Source organism: Mustela lutreola, chromosome 4 (genome assembly GCF_030435805.1).
Source record: "Mustela lutreola isolate mMusLut2 chromosome 4, mMusLut2.pri, whole genome shotgun sequence".
Taxonomy (NCBI): Eukaryota; Metazoa; Chordata; class Mammalia; order Carnivora; family Mustelidae; genus Mustela; species Mustela lutreola.
The window spans coordinates 189,071,487-189,093,305 of NC_081293.1; the positions used below are offsets into that span (position 1 = coordinate 189,071,487).

Here is a 21,819-nt window from a genome sequence, read left to right on the forward strand (position 1 = left end):
AAAAAAGCCAAGATAAAAATCACTTACCTGCTAAAGGAGGTCCTCTGAATACGGCCCTCCCTGAACATCCTTACAATATACCCCCGCTCCCTTTCCATCCACCTGCAGCTGGGCCCCTGAACCAAACAAAAGTAATGCTGAATCTGTTCGTTTATCAGCAAGAGCCTCTTGACCTTCCTGTTTGGTGTCTTTGCAAATAATCACTCTCTGAACACTCCGTGGAGTCCTGCCATGCTTCTTAGGAGCAGGGCACACACATGTCGCACTATTTGGTCCTCGTCTTTTCTTTCACCTGATCACCCCCAAAATGAGAAAGATATTACCCCCAAGATTTTGTTTTTATCATAATACCCACAATATCTTCTTCATAAAAGGGAAGTATACAAGGCATCTAATACCTTCTTTATAATACCTATCATACCTTCCTTTTACCTACTGAGTAATAGCGAGACAATACTTCAGTTAGGACGTATCCCAAGGAGAACAACAGCAGTAATTCAGCTGGCAGGTTGGTGGCTTTCCATTCAAAGACTTTTCTCTCAAAGCAGAGAACCATTTTCCCTCAGGCATCCCTTTCTCTCTCAGATACTGTTAGTGAGTTGCTCACCCTTTGTGTTTAACTTCCTTGATCACTGGACGTGTGGAATTTACTTTGTTCTAAAATTTTTAAATTTTAGGACTAGCCTATGTCAGTGTGGGACCAGTCTGCAAAGCTGATCTGCTCACGTACTGCCGTTATGAGGACACAAGTGAGAAAATCAGGATATTAAAATATAAATGAGGACAGCTGGGCCTAGAGCAGGCTTCTTTTCAGACTCCAGTTTGCAGCCCATCATTGGGTCCTGAAATAATTTTAGTGGGCCGTGATCAGCCTTAGAAACAACAAAAGGACCAGACTAGAAGCGAGGGTGCTGCATTCTGTTCTGGTCGTAAATAATGAGCTGTGTGCCGGGTGTGGTGTATGCGCTGGGCCTGAACGTGAATAGCATTGCTCGTTAGGGCCTGGAGTGAAAAAGGGTCTCCAGCCAACCAGGACCAGGACCAGAGAACTGGAGGCTAGAGGCTAGAGGCAGGTAGACAGTGATGGTTCAGCAGGAATTCTGGTACGTTCCATGTTTTCCTGGGATGTTGGCTTTCATTCTCAAATGACTAGATGGACCTTAAAAGAGACGGTGAGAATCCTCCGAAGGAAGCCTTGTGTATGAAACCCAGCTCTTTGGACAGCCCATTTGTCCTGAATGTGTCCAAGCCCTGAACGTGCACTGGAGGAAGAATGGCTCCTGTGGGCCATGGCCGTGGCAGATGTCATGCAGGGTCCACCTCAGCTGGCTCTGAAGCTTTCCCCTTCCATCTGCTCGCCGGCAGAGAATAAAAATGCGGTGCTCGAGCTGAAGAGTTTCTTCACATTTTCAGAGATGTGGTTTAAGCACTTTTGACCCACGGAGGTTACAGAACCACAGAACTTTAGAACCTGGAGCCATCTCAGACATGGAGTTCATCTTCTTTTGAATCTTTTTTTTGGGGGTGGGGGTAGGGTGGGGTAATCTTTACACCCAACATGGGGCTTGAACTCATGATGCTGAGATCAAGAGTCGAAGGCTCTACCACCTGAACTGGCCAGGTGCCCCTTCTTATGAATTCTAAGAGCTAAAGAGACCTAGGCTGAGGCTGACCTCCGCATGCAGAGTGGGCAGTGAAGTGCCTGGAGGAGGGGAAGAGACGCAGAGTGAGGAACGGAGGCATGAGGAGGCCCTTTGTGAGAAGCCTTTGTGGTTTCCTCAATCACTGCAGTAGAAAAATAAATGTGCCCCCCCCCCCCCGCCCAACTTAAAGAAAAGACCTTCTGCTCTTTTGCTTTCTTGCGGCTCCATCCCTGGAATGAGAAAGTGTAACCCGCTGCTGGGTTCTCTCCCAGCTTGAGCATCCTGTGGCTCCTAGGGGAAGCCTAAGGGGCCCTGCAGTGCCGGCTGCCTCCTCCCCCACAACGTTTGGCCGTGGCTGGACGAGGAAGGCAGTTGGAACGGGTCAGGAAAAATGATAAGCAATGCCAGTGCTAGCCAGATACACACAGTGGGCGAATGAATGTTCTGGAGAGCAAGATCAAATTCATTCACGCTCCTGGAATGCACGGAGCTGAAGGACAGCTGCATTCAATTTTGACGGGGACCAATGACGACGACTCAGCCGGACACTATGTAGGTAGGTGCTGCCCGCTGCTCTCTCCTCTAACAAGTGGCTTTTGTTTGTTTTTAAATCGTCTGATGTGCTGTTGCATCTGGAGCCCAATGTTTCCGCACCTGGCTGTCATTAGCACCTCCAGGCAGGCACATATGGCATATGGAGCTGGCAGGGGGCGAGGGGGGGCTCCCGACAACAGGTGGGCAGGGTTTGGGGAGTGGCTCATTCCTCTTGCTCACTAGCCCACATCAGCATGCTGGGGTTGGGGAAACCAACCTCTCTCTCTCTTTAAACACTAGACGGAAAGGTCAGATTTTGCAAAGAGCACAGTTAGTGACAACTCTTCCCCCAAAATAAATGGCAGAGGAGAAAGACCGGATTATTTTGAGTGTAGCTTGTGTTTTTCTCGGTCTCAGCTGCAAGTGCTAATGAAATCTTAGTCCCAGGCTCGTGAAGGCTAGAGGAGCCTTCCACTGGGGCGGGGGCGAGGGGGGGGGCACTGCTAGGATGGGTGGTCTCTTGGGACTGTGGAAAGAACAGGCTTTGGTTTGGGCGAAGCTGAGGATGACTTTTCAAGCAAGCTCGCCACACAGCCTCGCTGAGCATCTGCTGGTTGGAGGAGAGGCAATGTTTTGGAGGAAGTCCCAGGAAGAGAGCCCTCGCAGCTGGCTCTTGTTACCATGGGGGTGGAGGAAAGCAAAACCAGCCTGCAGCTGTGATCCATTTGTACAAAAGCAGGGGAGGGAGGTGATGCCCACGGGGGAGGATGGCCAGGCCACAGGGCTTCAAGATGGGCACAGGGTAGAAGGGTCAGGTCCCAGAATGCTTTGCTATTTAGCGGTGCTCTGTGAGGGTGGAAGCATTAGTCTAGAGCCATCAGGATGCCCTTGTGTGTACTTAAGTTGTCCTGGAGATGACACTTTGATTCTGGTTGCTAGTGAGCCCCTGTCACTGAGTGTGGAGTTACTACGCTCCGCAACCTTCCCATTCATCGAGGAACCAGTAAGAACTGAACACAGAGCCTTCTCTAAAATGCTACCAGAGAAGCAAACAATGAGTTTCCTGAGTTAGACAGACTCCCCAGGAATGTGAAGAATGATCCCATCCGTGTTCATCAGCATCCCAAGCAAAGTATCTCTCCCAGTGTATCATTCCCAGGAAGCTGAAATGAAAGCCACACTTCAGTCTGGGCTGGTACCTGGAGGAACCCAGTGGGAGGCAGCCGTCCCCCAGCACTGGCGGGTGCATTTCCACGACTGTACTTTCAAACCCAGAAGTAACGTTGCCAAATTAAAACAAAAACAAAAACAAAATACATAGGCTGGGCCCCGAGAAAACTGGCTTTGCTACTCCCTGTATGATCTCAGGTAGAAGAAGCCTTGAACTTCCTAATCTGTAAAATAAGTAAAGTGGACTAGATAATTTCCAACTTCCTTCCAACTTTAATGTTTACAAACTGCAAATCTATGCAAGAGAGAAAACCAGGTACTGGGAACAGCTGGAAAGTGAAAAGAACCAGGGCTTGTCATGGGGAGATAATCCTAGGGCTCATTAGTGGAGTCGGGACAGAAGAGCAGGGGTGGCGTCTCATCAGACAAAGGAACAGAGGGTTTGCGTCCCTGCAGTAAGCGCCACAGAAGGGTGACGACACAAGCAAGCAGAGCCGGGGAGCATCTGGACCACTGATGGAAGAACCAGAATAAGTCTTCAGCCCAAGATTTTGCTAGTGATGGGTTCAACGTAGAAGACAACTGGGGCCGTGCTCGTCTCTGAATCTTGCTCCAAATGTCATCTTCTGGGTGTTCACGTACAAAAATAGGTAGTTGGTACTTAATATTTCATCAGACTGATGCCACTAGGTTACTAAAGCCGTATTTTTCACAGGCTTTTGCTGAATGAAATTTCTGTGTCTCTAAGACCGGCAGCCACTGACACTGCAGGGGCTCGGGCAAGCTCACAAACCCGAGCTTTTTCTGCGACAGCAAACACTGCTGAGCGTAACCGATTCTAGACAGGACAGGGGTCCCCATTTAGGCTTACAGAAACTGATCAAAAAGAAAAAAACCACCAGAAGGAGCACATAAAAGGATGAAGGCACACAGCTATCTAGCCACTTATCTGTGCAGCTACCCATGGGGCAAAGCCAAGGTGCAAACTCCAGTATTTAGGGAGATTTGACCACCTAATCCTGACTTGTCATTAGCCAGTAGTCATTTGGCTTATAGTCATCCAGTACTCTAAAAAGATAACAGGAAAATTTCTTGATTGTTAAAAACTTTGCCCCATCTCAAATTTTTGAACAAATCTGTTTAAGTCCAGCTCTGGCTCTATTATTCAGCCTGGCCTGTAGATTAGTCAAAACGTTGGGAACTGAAATTTATAATAAACTAAAAAACAAATGTTTATCACGGGGGAAAGGAAGAAGGGAGGAATAAGAAAATATTTATTTGGGTTGCTACGGAAACAGAACAAGCCATCACAACAACATTCCCTCCTCTCCATCTGTCAAACTTGGGCTTGACAGAGCCTTAAGAAACACTCAGTGTCCACCCTGAAGATGAAACGGAGCGAAAATGTTATTCTAAATTTGATAGATTTTTGGCTTGGCTTAAAACTCTTTTATAACTCATTCAGTATTTGCCACAAGTCCCAGCTACTTCCTCTTGCCATGGGCAGACTCACTAGCAATGAAGAGGAAGTACGTTGTGTGTGGGGAGGGGAGGAGATGGCAGAACAACGGCCGGCCAAATGCAGGCTGACGTCCGCCCCGGGATGCCACACACTCACTGAGCTCGTGGGGTGTCCTGCTCTCCTGTGCTGTTCTGCAGTCTCACAAAGATTAGGGGGAATCACAAGAATGAGGGGGCTTGCTTCCTCTTCTAGCTGAATAGGGCTGGAGATGGGATCGTGTGTGGTGTGTGGAGTTCTGTGCTCGGTGGTGATATGGATGAGAGACCCCACGGGGGCTTATGCTAAAGGCTCTCCTTACAGACTTGCCCAGGTCAGATGACTTTCAACCAGCCACTGTCCCCCAAGCCCTAGCTTGTCATGGTCTGGCCCAAGAACCCTTCAATTCCCTATGGCTCTCTGCCCGTACATCGGGCAGTAGTAGGTGAAGGCAGATTCCTCCTAGAGGGATACCCGGTGAGCAGAACGGGCCGGAGAAGGGAAGATGGGTTCTAGCCTTTTCACTCAGCAACTTCACACACAGGATGTTCTTGGGTGGATTTTCTGTACTTTGATCATTAGCTCTCTTCCCCCATGCCTCCCTCCCTCCTGCCTCCCCCCCCTCTATTTTCTTAAGATTTTATTTTTAAGTAATCTCTACACCAAGGTGGAGCTCAAACTTACAACCCTAAGATTAAGAGTCTCATGCTAGAGTCGCTGAGTCAGCCAGGAGCCCCAGCTGGGTCACTTTCTCACAGGTGAGCCGGACTTCCCTGTCCTGGCTTAGGTGGCCTGTCAGGGAAGGGGTCACAGCGGAGGGTCAGAGAGACCCAGCACTGAGGACTCCAGAAGCAGACAGTGTAAGCTGCAAAAGAGGGGCAGAGACACCCCGACTTCTAAGCACAGTCTAGAGCAGAGGCCTGGGCATCCTGGAGAGGACCCACAACATGGTGCATATTTAACTCTAACCTAGAAGCGTTAAGAGGAACATTAAATGAGCACAGGCAGCTACCTGGTGTCACACCAGCTCTGAAGTGTTGGGGATCAGAACTGCGCTACAGGAGGCCTCAGTGGCAGGGACAGGCTACTCAGTGATTTCTACCGAACCAGGTAAAGCCGGAGAGGAGCGAGCCTATGGAGCACGAGGAGAGGTGGGGTGTGGGGGCTGACTTTCCCTCAGCAGCACGTTCATAGACTCACACAGAGCATTTGAGCCAGAGGGGCCCTGCAGGGATTAGACAGTCCTCTCCCCAACTGCATGGCTGGGCACAAGGCATGGTCATCCCCTGGGACGCTCTGGAAAACACAGAACGCCTGAGGACGTGGGGTCAGGAATGGGGCCCTTAGGAGGTTCTGGGCCAGGGTCAGAGGGAGGGCAAGGCTCAAAGGAGCACGGTTCCAGGAGGCCCCAAGCACTCTGGCCCGTGGAGTGAAGGAATTTCAGAGCAAGGAAAGACTGTGGGGTCGCCCGGTCCCACTGGCCTCACTGGGCCCCAGCGGAAGGCCACAGAGAGGGGGGGCCCGGGGAGGAAAGCACAGAAGTCTCAGCTTCTTCACTACACAATTCTAGCCTGATGCCAAGCACACAGGGGGTCTCAATGGCATGTCTTAAAAAAGACTTTCCTTATATACTTCCGTGGGGGGGTCACAGATGCCGCCCTTCACCCCCACCCCAGACCACGAGGCCCGCTCCTCCTCCTTCCTTCTCATTTTCTCTGGAGCCAGGCTGCCTGCGTCCCAGCCCTCCCACTAACCACTTGAACTTTGCTTGAGCAAAGTGACTTAACCTCTGTGTGCTTCTTAGCTTCCTAATAATAGAAGCTATCTGACTGAGTTGTCAGGAGCCTGAAAGAGTACAGGTCAACCCCTTCCGCGAGCCTGGCCCGGAGGCGACACTCCAGTGTTCCTTGCGGCGGCCGTGTGGCTACTGTCTCGGGCTCACTCCTGCCCTGAGTCCTTCTCTTCCCGCCTCAGCTCTAGGGGCCTTTGTTTATTTGTCCACCTCTTCGGGTCTGCCTGGAACAGGTATTGGACGGAAAGATAATGTACTGGGTAAGAGAGAGAAAACCTTGACCTCTTGTAATAGGAAAAGCATGGGCGGACTGCCTCTCAGGACAATGTGACACGGGAGTTGCACAAGTGGCAGTGACGAGGGGCCCCAGTGCAGATAAGCCCTAGTTTCATAAATGAGGAGACCCAGGGCCCGCCGCCGCTGAGGACGCTGCGGCTTCCTCGATCTTCCTGGGAACACCCCTGGGCCCCGGGCTCTGTGTGATGAGGGAGAGAGATGTAAGTCTGAAAGCCCTAAAGGGGGCTACAAAGGAAATTCAGGTGTTTTAGATAAGCGCGCGCACACACACACGGTAGTTAACTGCACAGTGGCCTGGCTCTGGACCCTGTCCCTGCAGTAGCCACAGGTGGCATTTTACCCCCTCTGCCCTCTCATGGGAGTTTGCTGTTCGAAGGGACTCCGTCTCTGAGGGCAGAATACCAGGCACTGTGGAAGGTGGGCAAGGAGACACTCCACGGTTCCTCTGATCAGACCACATCGGGGACTTGTGCCCCCAGTAAAGCTGCCGCAGAGCAGGCGGAGGGGCTGGGGCAGGCTCCGTTCTCTGGGATGGCCTTCCTTCGCTCTCCTTCGGCTCTTGTTAGGGCAGCTCAGGGGGAAGGCCTTCAGCCTGCCAGCCCAGAAATCTCCCCGGGCAGGAGTGAGAAGTGGGCAAGTCCCTCCTGACATCTTTGTCACAGCACTTCCAGGAGTCCTGGTACGCTAAGCCCGACCCATCCCCTCTGCTGGCCTTCAGGGATGCATCTGATGTTGACCTGTTCTGTTCCCACCTTCTCTCTCATTGTACTTGGACAGGAAAAGTAGGTGCTACTTCCCGTTCTCCTTGGTCGGCGAGGGAAGCCTGGGGAGGGCACGCTCCCTTCCAGCCACGCCCATCTTCTCAGACATTTTCTCCTGCGGCACCTTCCAGAGCCTACCATCTTCAACCCGGCAGCAAGGTCTTCGTGGGACTGCGTGGCCCCTCGTCCAGTCTGGGCGGGTAGCCCACTCACTTGGCTGGCCTTCCCTTCTTGCCTCGGCCTTCCTGAGAGCCCGTCCCCTCCCCCACGGCGGAGTCTGAGAATCCTACTTCCGGGGGGGGGACCGAGTGGGGCTTCCAGGGAATACCGACAGCTACTCGATGAAATCTGACCCTGGTCAAGGAAGGGTTATGACTCATCTCTTGCTTCCGGAGCCCCAACCTTAGAAGTCTCCCGCCCGAGTTCCCCAGTGCCCACAAGCTTTGAGAGCTGCCCCCGCCCAGCCCCAGCTGCAGGCCTGCTTCCTGCGCGGACCCCAGGGCACCTGGAGTGCAAGAAGCATGACGGGAACAGGGAAGAGCTCACTCAAAACCCGGTGGGAGCAGGCTGGGAGTAGCCACGTGGCCGCTGTCCAAGGAAGAGCGTCACCAAGATGACCAGATGGGCTGCAGTGGGAGGAGAGGACTGGATTCCATTTCCTACCACGTTCCTGATGAGCTCCACATTCCTACCTTCTGTCCTTTCCATTCTTCTTCCTCCCTTTTGTTTTCCAGATTTGGGAATCATATTCCCTCTCCAAACCGCAGCTCTTCGATTTTTGTGTTTTTGGCATTTCTTCCTTTCCAGATGGACTCCTTGGTTGGCCTCATCCGCTTTCCCTGGTTGGCTGGTCCGTCTCAGCCCTAACTGGAGTGGTGGTCACCACCTGGGCTGCTGTGCCCTCAGTTCCAAAGCCAAGAAGGCTCTAATTCAGTATTCTGGAGTGATGAAAATGCCAGGAGTCCTTTTTTTTTTTTTTTTTTTTTTTTTTAAAGTTCAGAATTCACTCAAATCCCTATCTGCCGCTCCTCTGGCTTTTCTCTGATTTGTACATGGTTTTGCAAGTCATTGAACGTGACATGGAGGGCATCCTACCAAGCAGTGAGCAGGTGTGTGTGATTCTGTGTCATTTATTTTAACACTGAGAGGACGGGCCGCCTTGGGGAGCCGTCCGTGTTTTGCACGGCCCTGCAGGCCTCCTTGAACCTTGGCTCCTTGCCCCCACTTCGCCTTCCTCTCTCTGCAGTGAACTGCTTTACAAGGTTTTTGAAGATGACATGCTCGGTCTCCTGTCCCCTTGCCTTCGTCTAGATAGCTACAGCTCCTTTAGCCTGGAATGTGCTTTCTACTTGCTCTTAGCTTCAGGACTCAGCCAGAATCGGCCTCCTCCGAGGGTGAGTGCCCTCCTTGGTGTCCAGAACGCGCTGCTCTGTTAAGCCTAGACAGCACAGTCCTCGGGGCTCTGCTCACTCCTTCGTCCCCCGCCCCGCCGGGACAGAAAACCCTGAGGACAGCTCTGCTGCCGCCCTCAGCCCTGTATACACAGCAGAGCGCCCAGCACCCTGCGGGAGGATGCAAGGCAGGCGAGGGTCAGGGAAGTAGTGCACAGAAGCGCAGTCTTCCTTGGTTTTACAGGATGGGTGCGCCTAATACACCTCCCATCCCTGAGGCCCACTGATCTGCGCTCTTCCCTCAGAGGGGCTGCACCCCCAGTCCCGGGCAGTCACCTGCCCCCGCACCCCAAAGAGTCTGCCACCGACTATCCTTCAGACGCTTGAGTGGAAGTGACCAAGACTGGTACCTGAGCTTGTCTGCGATGAAGATGACCCTCCTTTCCAGAAGCAGGGAGGCAAAAACACAGAGCAGGTGGCGAACACTGAGAGAGGAGAAGAGAGACTCAAAGTCCACGTGCTCGAGCCGGGAGTCCAGCGGGCGGCACAGTTCAATCACCTGCCAGGGAACGGGAGCAGCCATGAGGCGGGGTCACGCCGCAGGCTCAGAGGTCCTCAGCGGGCCTGAGCCATTCGCAGGGGAAAAGGGAAAGAAAACGAGGAAGGCAAAAGTGAGGGAAAAGAAAGATCCTGGGAGACTGAGGGAGCAGGTACACTTGGTACGAATTCCGTCGCAAAGTCAAGTGTGAGGAAAGATCAGAGAAAGGTGGGGACACAGGATGGCGGAATGATGGCTCATGGCCCCAAATGCTTGGAGGCTCTGCCTGCCAGTGACACATTTCTACCATCCCCCTCCCTGGGAGATCCATGACTGCTGATGTCCTATGACTTGGAGTCCCACGGGAAAGTGTCTCTGCCTCACAAGGGAACATTAACTGCTGGAATGGAGTCGCAGGCTTGCGCAGAAGGACCACCAGAGCCAAGCAGCAGCTTCAGGACTCACCTCCTGTGAAAGGCATTTCTCAGTAAGCCCAACCCCATGCCAATCCCTTATGATGTGTCTTACAGCCTGTATGCTTGGTGGGCACATCTTCTCATTCTGTACTTGTTGAAATGTTCCCGAATTCATCTCAAGTCACTACTCGTGTGTGTTTTTCTCTTTAAATAGCTGTCTCCTTCATAGTGAGCAGAGACTGGTGTTTTGCTCTGAGCACGGCACCTGCCCGGTGCTGTCCCCGTAGTGGGGTTCACTCATGTTAACATCCTTATGGCCAATCCACCATCTGCTATAGGATAGCATAGGGTTCTCTAGCAACAGGGAGAATACTTCCCTCTGTTCTGGGAAACTGAGCTGTTCCAGAAGACTCCAGACCTATCCTTATCCCTCCCCTGTCTCCAGAGGTGACCAGCTTTTTCAAGGGCTTTTGGAACTACAGACTCAAGTCTGAAAGGGATCTGCCTAGTGATAGCCACAGAGCCATATAAAGGGAATGGGAATGACGAAAATAAAGTCCTGCATTAAATTCCAACCCAGCCAAGAAAAGGGACATACCTCAAAGTCCTAGACAGGTGAATAAAAAGTAGTACATAAGTTTGTCTTCCCAGAAGATAATCTGTTTTACATTATGAAGTTATGGAGGTGATAGAGACCAAAAATATAGTTTCAAATACAACCTATGAGTGTAATGGGCTAGTAAGAGAAACTAAGGATGTTCAGACAGGTCCCTAACCTGTAAGGCCAAGAAATACCATGTGCTGCCATGGCATAGCTCTAGGACTGAATCCCAGAATGGAGGGACAGGACTTAGGGTAGATTTTACTAGGCCTGATATCACATTCACTGATGTGACAGCCCACTGGAAGCCAGCCCCTTGGTCAGCTGGAGGAGCTTTGTCTCTAGCAGATAGTAGGAATCTGATGACTTACTTCAGTTCCCGATCCTGGCAAGAAGTTCTTGACAACGATGGTTTTGCCCAGTGCTGGGAAAGGGGCCTCCATGACACTCCTCATGAGGGGCTGTACCAGGGCAGGAGAGATGCCTCGCCGTTTTTCTACCTCATCCAAGATCTGCAAGGGTCACAAAAGCAGCTTAGCTGTCCTGATGTCAGGGCACCAAGGCATCCCTCTGCTCTCATTGACATGGGCCTGCTACCGTGACTGAAGCATTATGGGGAAGGCCTGCTGTCTGCTTCAGGCCAAACTTAAAGAGTCTTTCAACCCATATGTTATCGCCCCAAATCTCCTCTCTAGGTACCCACTCCTCTGCCGTGTATCTTTGCAGTTCTTCCCACTGAAGTGGTAAAGTTTCTTGACCCCCTTGACTTTGGATTTGGCCAGGTAACTTACTGGGCCAATACATGCATTATCAATGGGAGCAATATTGCCCCCAGGGGGATAAAAATTGGTTCTTAGGTATTATAATGGTTTGTAGCCCTTTAAAGGCCCACAGTACCTAAAAAGATCTCCAGTATATCTGTGGAGTTACAATTTCTCTGAGGGTACCATTAGAGAAGAGTAAACCCAAACCACAATGAGAAACCACTTCACACTCATGAGGTGGGCTGTAACCAAAAGCCTGACAACAGCTAAAGTGGAGAAATTGGAACCCTCATGTACTGCTGGGGGAAAGTGAACTAGTGACGCCCCTTGGCTAAGCAGTCTGGCAGTACCTTCAGAGGGTAAAGATAATGCTCCTAGATGACTTAGCAACTACACTTCTGAACCAACAGAAACGAAAACACGTTCACACAAAAACTAGTACATTGGGGCGCCTGGGTGGCGCAGTCAGTTAAGCATCTGACTCTTCATTTTCGCTCAGGTCAGGATCTCAGTGTTGTGAGATCGAGCCCCATGTTGGCGAGCTCACAACCAGTGTACAGTATGCTTAAGATTCTCCCTCTCTCTTCCTCTGCCCCCCCATGTGCATGTGCACTCTCTCTCTCAGATAAATAAATGATTAAAAAAAAAAATGGGATGCTCATTTGTGGCTCAGTCTAAAGTCTGCCTTCAGCTCAGGTCATGATCCTGGGGTCTTGGGACTGCTCAGCAAAGAGTCTGCTTCTCCCTTTGCCTGCTGCTTCCCCTGCTGTGCTCGCTCTCTCTGACAAATTAATAAAATCTTAATTTTATTAAAATTTAATTTTTAATAAATTTAATAAAATAAATTTCAATTTATTAAAACCCCAAACCCATGCATTAATGTTCATAGCAGAATTATTCCTAATAGTCAAAAGGAGGATATAACCAAAATGTCCATCAATTGATGAATGGATAAACAAAATGTGATATTCCAATGTAGGCCATAATCAGCCATAAAAAGGAATGAGATACTGATTCATGCTACAACATGGATGAACCCTGAAAAGGTTAGGCTAAGTCAGAGACACCAGTCACAAAAGGCCACTTATTTTATGATTCCATTTGGATAAAATGTCCAGAATAGGCATATCCATAGAGACAGACAGAAGATTGATGGTTAAGAGGGTTGGGAAGTGACTGCTCATGGGAACAGGCATTGCTTGCTGGGGTAATAAAAATGTCCTATAAATGTGATGATTACACAATTGTGTGGATATGCTAAAAGCCACTGAATCCTAGATTTTATTTATTTATCTTTAAAGTTTTTTTCTTTTTTTTAAGATTTTATTTGTTTGTCATAGAGAGAGCACAAGCAGGCAGAGTGGCAGGCAGAGGCAGAGACAGAGAGAGAAGCAGGCTCCCTGCTGGACAAGGAATCTGATGCGGGACTCGATCCCAGGACTCTGAGATCATGACCTGAGCTGAAGGTAGTGGCTTAACCGACTGAGCCACCCAGGCGTCCCTTATTTATTTTTTTGTATCCTAGAATTTAAATGGGCAAATTTTGTGGTTTGCAAACTATATCTCAATAAAACTACTATTTTAAAAAATCCAAATGCAGGGCGCCTGGGTGGTTCAGTGGGTTAAGCCTCTGCCTTTGGCTCAGGTCATGATCTTAGGGTCCTGGGATTGAGCCTTACGTTGGTCTCTCTGCTCAGTGGGGAGCCTGCTTCTCCCTCTCTCTCTGCCTGCCTCTCTGCCTACTTGTGATCTCTGTGTGTCAAATAAATAAATAAAATCTTAAAAAAAAAATCTAAATGCAAGACCCTTCATGATCTAGTTGTGTATCAAAGAGTTTAAATTAAAATACCATATATAATAATACCACATGTACCCATTGAACACTTGAAATAAGGCTAATCTTAACTGAAGTGTGCTATAAATGTAAAATCCTCAGTAGATTTCAGAATACAAAATTAAGAATGTAAAATATCAATGACTATTTGATTATATGTTGAAATAATAATATTTAGGATATATGGGTTAAATGAAATTTATTAAAATTAAAAAGATTTTATGTATAGTAGTTCCTCAAAAAAACCTAGAATTACCGTGATCCAGTAATTCCACATATATGGGTACATAGCTCAGAGATTTGAAAGCAGGGACTCCAATATCTGAATGGCCATGTTCACAGCAGCAAAACTCATGATAACTAAAATGCAGAAACAACACAAATATCCAACTACAGATAAACAGATATAGAAAAATGTGATACCTACAAATAACAGACTGTTACAATTCAGCCTTAAAAAGGAAGGAAATTCTGACATATGGTCCAATACGGATGAACCTTGAAGACAGATGCTAAGTGATAAGAGCCAGTGACAACAGGATAAATATATGATTCCATTTACATGAGATCCTGCAGTAGTGAGATTCATAGAGACAGAACGTAGAATGGTGGTTGCCAGGGCTAGGGAAAGAAGGGAACGGAGAATTAGTGTTCAATGGGTGCAGAGTTTCGATTCAGGGATATCAAACAATTCTGGAGATGGATGACGGTGACCGTTGCATACAGCATGAAAGAACCTAATGCTAATCAACTGTACACTTAAAAACGGCTACAGCAGGGGCACCTGGCCGGCTCAGTCAGTACAGTATGTGACGCTTGATCTCAGGGTTGTCAGTTCGAGCCCCAAGTTGGGTGTAGAGATTAGAAATAAAGACTTTTAAAAATGGCTAAAATAGTAACTCATGTTTATTTTAGCACAATAAAAAAATAATATAACAAAAAATTAGAAAGAGTCTTATGGCGGTGGGGAGGCAATTCAGGGAAAAATGTCTTAAAAGCCTGGTTAGGGGCTAATGAAGAAAGGATGAGGGACACTGAAGCAGAAGTGACACTGCACCAGTTCGAAGCCTGGGCCTTGGGAGGCCTGTCTCGTGTATTTCTGGTTGCCATCCTGGGCCTCTGCCTCAGCCACAAGAACTGCACGCCTGGGCCAGCTCACTGTCTAAGGAGGCTGACAGACATGTGGACGAGCCCCACTCTAGAGTGGCCTCCGACAGCAGAGATCGGCCAGTCTGGATCAGCCCACTCCCAGCCTACCCACAAGGCATGAGTGAGCCCAGTGGAAAAGAGCCAAGCCAAGCCCCAGCCGACCTGCGCGTCTGGAAGAAGAAATGACTGGTGCTTTAAGCCCCCGTGGTTTGTTACACGGCATGACTGGTGATATTTAATGAGATGCTTTTCTTCAGAGATTCTAAAGCTGTTCTTCTGGAAGAGGACCCCCTTCCCTTCCTCCTTCCTTCCTTCCCTTCCTCCCTCTCTCCATCCCCTCGTTCTTTGTTTCTGTTTTTTCATGTGGGGCTTAAACTCACAACCCTGAGATCAGGAGTCACAGGTTTCAGGGACTAGGCGAGCCAGGCACCCTGATTCCTTTCTCTGTACCAAAGGACACTGTGTCATTTTAGTCATCCTTGTCCCTCACCTGGGAACAGCTCAAGTTTTAGAGATCGGTTTGCCAAAGCTCTGTTTCTGGCTCTAGCCAGCATATCTGCTATTTGGTCTTTGGCATGGCATCATACAACATTCTCACAATATCCCTGGTCACAGAAATGACATGAAAACACAGAACTATGGGGCGCGTGGGTGGCTCAGTGGTTTGGGCTGCTGCCTTCGGCTCGGGTCATGATCTCAGGGTCCTGGGATCGAGCCCCGCATCAGGCTCCCTGCTCCGCAGGAAGCCTGCTTCCCTCTCTCTCTCTCTCTCTCCCTCTGCCTGCCTCTCTGCCTACTTGTGATCTCTGTCTGTCAAATAAATAAATAAAATCTTTAAAAAAAAAAAAAAAAGAAAACACAGAACTGTGCATCCCACGGTGTTAGTTCACATGCTTGTCATTCCCCGTCCGTGACAAACAATGGAGCTCAGGTCAATTCCAAAGTCACCACTGGATGCTGGGTTAACTCAGCTGTTTCACTTCTACCTTCCGACAGCATTTGTGCAAAAACAAAGGCTGTGACACAGCCTTATTTCCATGTTTAAATAATCCCCCGAGAGAGACCGGGGTGAGCAGAAATGCGTAACCGTCCTAGAGCCTGTAAGTGACCAACCTCCGTGTAAAAGGCTTATCACCCCAGTGGAGTAGAGGCAGGAACACAGATACATGGATACGATTCTTTATTTCTAACAGACTGGCACAGAAGCGCAAGTTCCACCAAGGCAAGTGATTACACTAGATCAGTACAGGTCAGGCTTCCTCTGAGAGTAAGTGGAGGGTGGGCAGGAGGAAGACACATTTCAGAATGCTTTTAGGAAGTGCTGTCTGCCATCCGAGGACAGTAGACATAGGACTTCAATTCTCCGAAACAAAGCTCAGACCGAAAATACAAGGTGAATTTAAAATCACATTATGGATTAGATACTCATGTCTGGTTAATGTAGGATATGAATGTTGGATTGTACCTGATTTTGAGATTATCATCATACACAATAGTAATTAGCTCCCCTTGACCCACACAGATAGTGGGATGGACGAGCCAGCTCAGTCTGGCAACTCTTAGGTCTTGATACATTGGCTTCTCTTCTCCAAAAGAAGATGAGAGTAAGATTTGGATCCATTTAGAGCCCTACTACCACACACATACACAGAAGCTTGTACATCCATCCATCAGAGCGGCCTTTTTGTCATGAAAAAAACAAATATGACAAAAGACAATGCTTGGAAGTAAGTAAAGCACAAGGAATATCCTGGGAAGATCCTCTGCAATCACTCCGACTCTCCCCACACCCACTTTCTCTGGGCCCTGACCTTCACCGGCTCTCACTGCGGCACTCATGATAGGAGAACACAGGAGGTGATGGGGGAGGAGAGGGAAGGAAACTATACTGGGATACGATTACACAAGTACCAGGAGTCAAGGTATTTCCTGTGTCCTCCCTGGCTCCGCCTTGCCTTCCCTTCTGCCCTCCTCTGAGGCCCAAGTCCTCACCTTTGAAAAGAGGCTGAAGCACCCCAGGCGGCTCACGATGCAGTAAACTTCAGGGAGACGCTTCCCTTTGCCACCAGGCTTTTGGGAGTGAAACAAGGAAATCATGAGTGTTACCATCTCAAAGTAGAGAACCCAAACATTTTTAAGTGCCTACCATGTGCCAGATGTTTCTTCACTGCAGCTTCTGAGAATCCATTAGGTAAGAAGTTACCAACCCCATTTTATAAGTAGGGAGCACTTCTGGTCATGGAGTATATACATTTATATTCTCCTGAAGTGACCAAATCAAGGGCGTGTGCGCACAGTAGGTGCTCAATATGGCCTATGGAACCAAAAAGGAGGCGTAACTTGTTTACCCCAATCCCTGTGGCTCCTCTTAAGGAGTTATGTTGAAACCAAATGTAGTTTATTATAATGGTAATTCCAAATCAGAAATTATTTCTGAACATCCTTTTTGGAAACTGCATTTTAGGCTAATTTTCAAACCATTTAAATGAAAATCAATCTCAATATGTCAAAGTAATTACATCCCCAAACCTTATTATCCCACTTAACTTTTTAGAAATTATTATCCCTGCTTTTTATTCACTAATTCATTCAATAAATATTTACTGGATACCTATTACGTGCTGTGCATCTTCTTGACTCTAAATTATATCAGTTTATTTCGAAGATTCAAATACACTCAGTGGAAATTGATTTGCTCTTACTAAAGATTTTCAAAAGAATGGGTCTCAAGGGGCGCCTGGGTGGCTCAGTGGGTTAAGCCGCTGCCTTCGGCTCGGGTCATGATCTCAGGGTCCTGGGCTCGAGCCCCACGTCGGGCTCTCCGCTCAGCGGGGAGCCTGCTTCCTCCTCTCTCTCTCTGCCTGCCTCTCTGCCTACTTGTGATCTCTCTGTCAAATAAATAAATAAAATCTTTAAAAAAAAAAAAAAAGAATGGGTCTCAAAAAGACAAGCTCTAAAATGGGCTAGCATGGGGGCGCTTGGGTGGCTCAGTGGGGTAAGGCTTCTGCCTTCGGCTTGGGTCATGATCTCAGAGTCCTGGAATCCAGCCCCGGCATCGGGCTCTCTGCTCAGCAGGGAGCCTGCTCCTCGCCCCCTTCTCTCTCTGCCTGCCTCTCTGCCTACTTGTGATCTCTGTCAAATAAATAAATGAAAATCTGAAAAAAAAAGGGGGGGGGGCTAGCATGATCCTTTCATTGGATTACAATCCTGACTCCTACTGGTGACTGTTCTGAAGAACACGTTCTTGAAGGATCTATAGCATGAACAACAGAACTATCCTTCTTTGGTCCTCAGCAACCATTATGAATGTGTGCGCTAGAAGCTCTCTGGGCCTGTCTAGCACGTTTTATTAGAAAGAACATTTGGCTTAAGGACAGAAAGTTCTTCTACAGGGAAAATAAGGGAGGAAGTATTTTCTTTCTAAAGGAGATGGAGTTCTAGTTCCTTCCTACCAGTAAGATTGTGATGAACCCCCAAATCTTTTTTAACTCTGCTGATGAACCTGTCACGCTTCCTTCCTCTTCTCTTGTGGCACACGGTGAAGCCCCAGACCCAGCACTGCCCAGAGCCCTGGCGGACCAACAGTAGTTGACACTAGTGTTAGTAGACACTAACCAGTAGTCTTCGGCAGTAACCGAACCGTCTGCTCCCATCTTCTCCAGTTAAGACAAATGAGAAGGTTTCGCTGAGGTCAGGAAAACAAAAGTGCATTACATAGCAAAACAAAACAAGACACCTGGCAAAGAGCAATCCGGGGACATTCTGGAGGGGGCTGGCAGAAAGGGCTGCTCCCTGTCCTGTCTGTCCATCTCTGTGCAGGAGCTCTGTGCATCTGTAGTTTTGAAATATGTGCCAGGAAGAGGGAAGCTCTCCCAAAAAGCTCCAAAAAAGCTTGGGGGCACAGGGAAGCGTCTCCCTGAAGTTTACTGCACCGTCTGCCTGGGATGCTTCAGCCTCTTTTCAAAGCTGAAGACTTGGGCCTCAGAGGAGGGTGGAGGGACACCTCCAGTGTCCCTGCACCCTGAGAGGATGTGGTCTCCTAGCGTTCAGCACCCAAGCCGTCCCATCGCTGCGGAGCATCGATTGGGATGCTGCCCTCTGTGAGCTCAAAGGTGTGATGGTATCCGCTGCTCCAGGGACGTGATTCAGTGCAAGAACAGCCAAAGAGACGGACAGTTCTGTGTCCCTCTTGGAACTGCCTCTGGGGTGATCCTTCCTGAGAACTGTCTCCTTTGAGCCCCCTGAGGGGCTCGGACTGCCCTGAGAGACTGCCGAGCCTCAAACACAGGATAAGCAGCTCCCTGAGTTTGGTCAGTCTCTGGAACACCTGATAAAATGATACGGGTATCCAACAACCTGGTTAAAGCAGGAACACTGTCAGGATCTCACAGCTGGATGGGCCACTATTAAATGTTTCCAGAGCATGGACAAGGAAGGGAGCTAGGCGATGCTCCTCTAGCTTCTCCTAGACCAAGAATTACTTTGCCCTTTACAGAGGCTTATGAACCAAACATATGCCCCCACTGAGTGAGAGGCCTAGGAATCTGCGTAGCTAGTAAGTCAGTTCTTCTCTTCAGGGATGTTTTAAAACAGAGGTGGGGGTCATCTCTCGCCTGGGGGCCATCTCTCGCCTGGGGCCCATCAGGCTGGGTGGCAGCAAGACTGGTCTATGGCGTCTGTCCTCTCCGACACCCTCCCTGGTTCTTGCTTAGCCTTTGGGGGTGTGGAAAGGAGAAGCCAGCTCGTACCTGGTAAATTGCTGGACGGGAGCCCAATCCTTGGCATCGGGGAAGCAGAACTGAGGGATGGCCTTCAGCTGGTCCTCAGCCTCTCTCATGAACTTGAAAGACCTTTCCAACTGCAGGGAGAAGAGTGAGAGAAGGTTGGGGAATAAAGCCCAGCATGCAAAACCACATGTCCCGCCTTCCCACAGGTGAGACCACCACCTTAACCTCAAGAAGGGTCTGCAGCTCAGTCTGCTGGGGCCTTTGTTTTCCAGGGCACTGTCAACTCTAGGCTTCTGGGAGAAGTCAGGAGAAAACAAAATCATGTGTTTTATTTATTTATTTGTCAGAGAGAGAGAGAGAGAGAGAGAGAGAGAGAGAGCAAACGCAGGCCGAATAGCAGGCAGAGGCAGACAGAGAAGCAGGCTTCCTGCTGAGCAAGGAGCCTGATGTGGGACTCGATCCCAGGACCCTGGGATCATGACCTGAGCCAAAGGCATCGGCTTAACTAACTGAGCCACCCAGGCATGGGAAGCCTGTTTCTCCCTCTCCCACCGCCCTGCTTGTGTTCCCTCTCTCACTGTGTTTCTCTATCAAATAATTAAATAAAATCTTAAAAAAATATTCTTGATGTCTAACATTCTGGAATGTAACTATTTTATTTTGTAATTTTTTGTATATTGTATATTTTGTGGACTATAACTTTTTTATTTTTCATTATTTTTTAAAAGATTTTATTTACTTATTTGACACAGAGAGAGAGAGAGCGTGGGAGAGCACAAGCAGGGGGAGTGGCAGAGAGAGAGGGAGAAGCAGGCTCCCTGCTTAGCAGGGATGTGCGACTGGATGCCAGGATTCTGGGATCATGACTTGAGCCAAAGGTGGAACCTTAACCAACTGAGCCACCCAGGTGCCCCTCGGCTATAAAAATAATATTAATTATTATTATGTATTTGGCAGAGAATGACACAGCGAGAGAGGGAACACAAGCAGGATGAGTGGGAGAGGGAGAAGCAGGCCTCCCACTGAGCAGGGAGCCCCATGCGGGGCTCAATCCTAGGACCCTGGGATCCCAACCTGAGCTGAAGGCAGATGGTTAATGACTGAGCCACTGAGATGCCCCTGGACTATGACTCTTTTTTAAAATTTTTTATTTTTATTTATTTGACAGACAGAGATCACAAGTAGGCAGAGAGGCAGGCAGAGAGAGAGAGAGGGAAGCAGGCTCCTTGCTGAGCAGGGAGCCCGATGCGGGACTCGATCCCAGGACCCTGAGACCATGACCTGAGCCGAAGGCAGCGGCTTAACCCACTGAGCCACCCAGGTGCCCGACTCTTTTAATCAATAAGGAAAAAGTGTCAAAACAATCCCCTTCAGGGCACCTGGGTGGCTCAGTGGGTTAAGCCGCTGCCTTCGGCTCAGGTCATGATTTCAGGGTCCTGGGATCGAGTCCTGCATCGGGCTCTCTGCTCAGCGGGGAGCCTGCTTCCTCCTCTCTCTCTCTGCCTGCCTCTCTGCCTACTTGTGATCTCTCTCTGTCAAGTAAATAAATAAAATCTTAAAAAAAAACAAAAAACAATCCCCTTCAAACAGGAGATTTATGAAGTCTGCAAGGCAGAGCCTTGAATCTGGTCTTCCAACCTCTGGGCCCCTGAAAGCTGCGCTTCCTTGATCCAGACAGAGACATTTTACAACACTTCTTAGTGAATACATCCAGTTAAATTACATTATACAGTAAACTACAATTCATTTCAATGTCCTTGACTGTCAGAACCAAAAGGAAGCTAGTCATCTTCCACTGTCACATTCTTATTTCAGAGATAAGGAAATAGCCCTGACATGCTAAGTGATTTGTCCGTGGTCACACAGCTGGTGTGGAATCTAGCTAGAGATGGCTTTTTTTTTTTTTTTTTTTACTTTTATTGATTTTTTTTTTAAGAGAGACAGAGTAGTGGGGAGGAGCAGAGGGAGAGGGACAAGCAGACCCTTTGTTAACTGTGGAGCCCGAAGCAGGGCTTGATCCCATGACCCTGAGATCATGACCTGAACTATAATCAAGGTTGGATGCTCAACTGAGCCACCCAGGTGCCCCCTAGGGGCACTCAATCCTGAAGTGCCAGGATTGAGCCCTGCGTGGGGCTCTTTGCTCAGCAGGGAGCCTGCTTCTCCCTCTCCTTCTGCCCCCTCCCTGCTCATGCTCCTACACTCTCTCTCTCAAATAAATAAATAAAATCTTAAAAAAAAAGCAAACCCAGGGAGGAACAAAATGAAACAAGATGGGATCAGGAAGCAGACAAACCATGAGACTCAATCTCACAAAACAAACTGAGGGTTGCTGGGGGATTCGGGGGGATAGGGCTAAGGTGGCTGGGTTATGGTAATTGGGGAGGGTATGTGCTATGGTGAGTGCTTTGCATTGTGTAAGACTGATGATTCACAGACCTGTAACCCTGAAGCAATTAATACATTATATATTAATAAAACAAACAAACAGGGGTGCCTGGGTGGCTCAGTGGGTTAAGCCTCTGCCTTCGGCTCAGGTCATGGTCTCAGGGTCCTGGGATCAAGCCCCACATTGGACTCTCTGCTCAGCGGGGAGCCTGCTTCCCCCCTCTTGCTGCCTGCCTCTCTGTCTACTTGTGACCTCTGTCAAATAGATAAATAAAATATTTTAATAAAAACAAAAAATAGAATCAGCTTAGAAAGT

General features: G+C 48.8%; 1 protein-coding gene across 1 annotated transcript in view; it reads right to left on the reverse strand.

Moving 5' to 3' along the window:
* DENND2A (DENN domain containing 2A) overlaps positions 1 to 21,819 on the reverse strand; it is a 104,917-nt gene that overhangs the window by 12,689 nt on the left and 70,409 nt on the right. The window contains exons 10-14 of the mRNA XM_059172031.1: positions 19,137 to 19,246; positions 18,004 to 18,073; positions 16,381 to 16,458; positions 11,013 to 11,153; positions 9,497 to 9,645 (exon numbers count right to left, since the gene is read on the reverse strand). Of these exons, the coding sequence (XP_059028014.1) occupies positions 9,497 to 9,645; positions 11,013 to 11,153; positions 16,381 to 16,458; positions 18,004 to 18,073; positions 19,137 to 19,246 (548 nt within the window). The remainder of the gene's footprint in view (positions 1 to 9,496; positions 9,646 to 11,012; positions 11,154 to 16,380; positions 16,459 to 18,003; positions 18,074 to 19,136; positions 19,247 to 21,819) is intronic.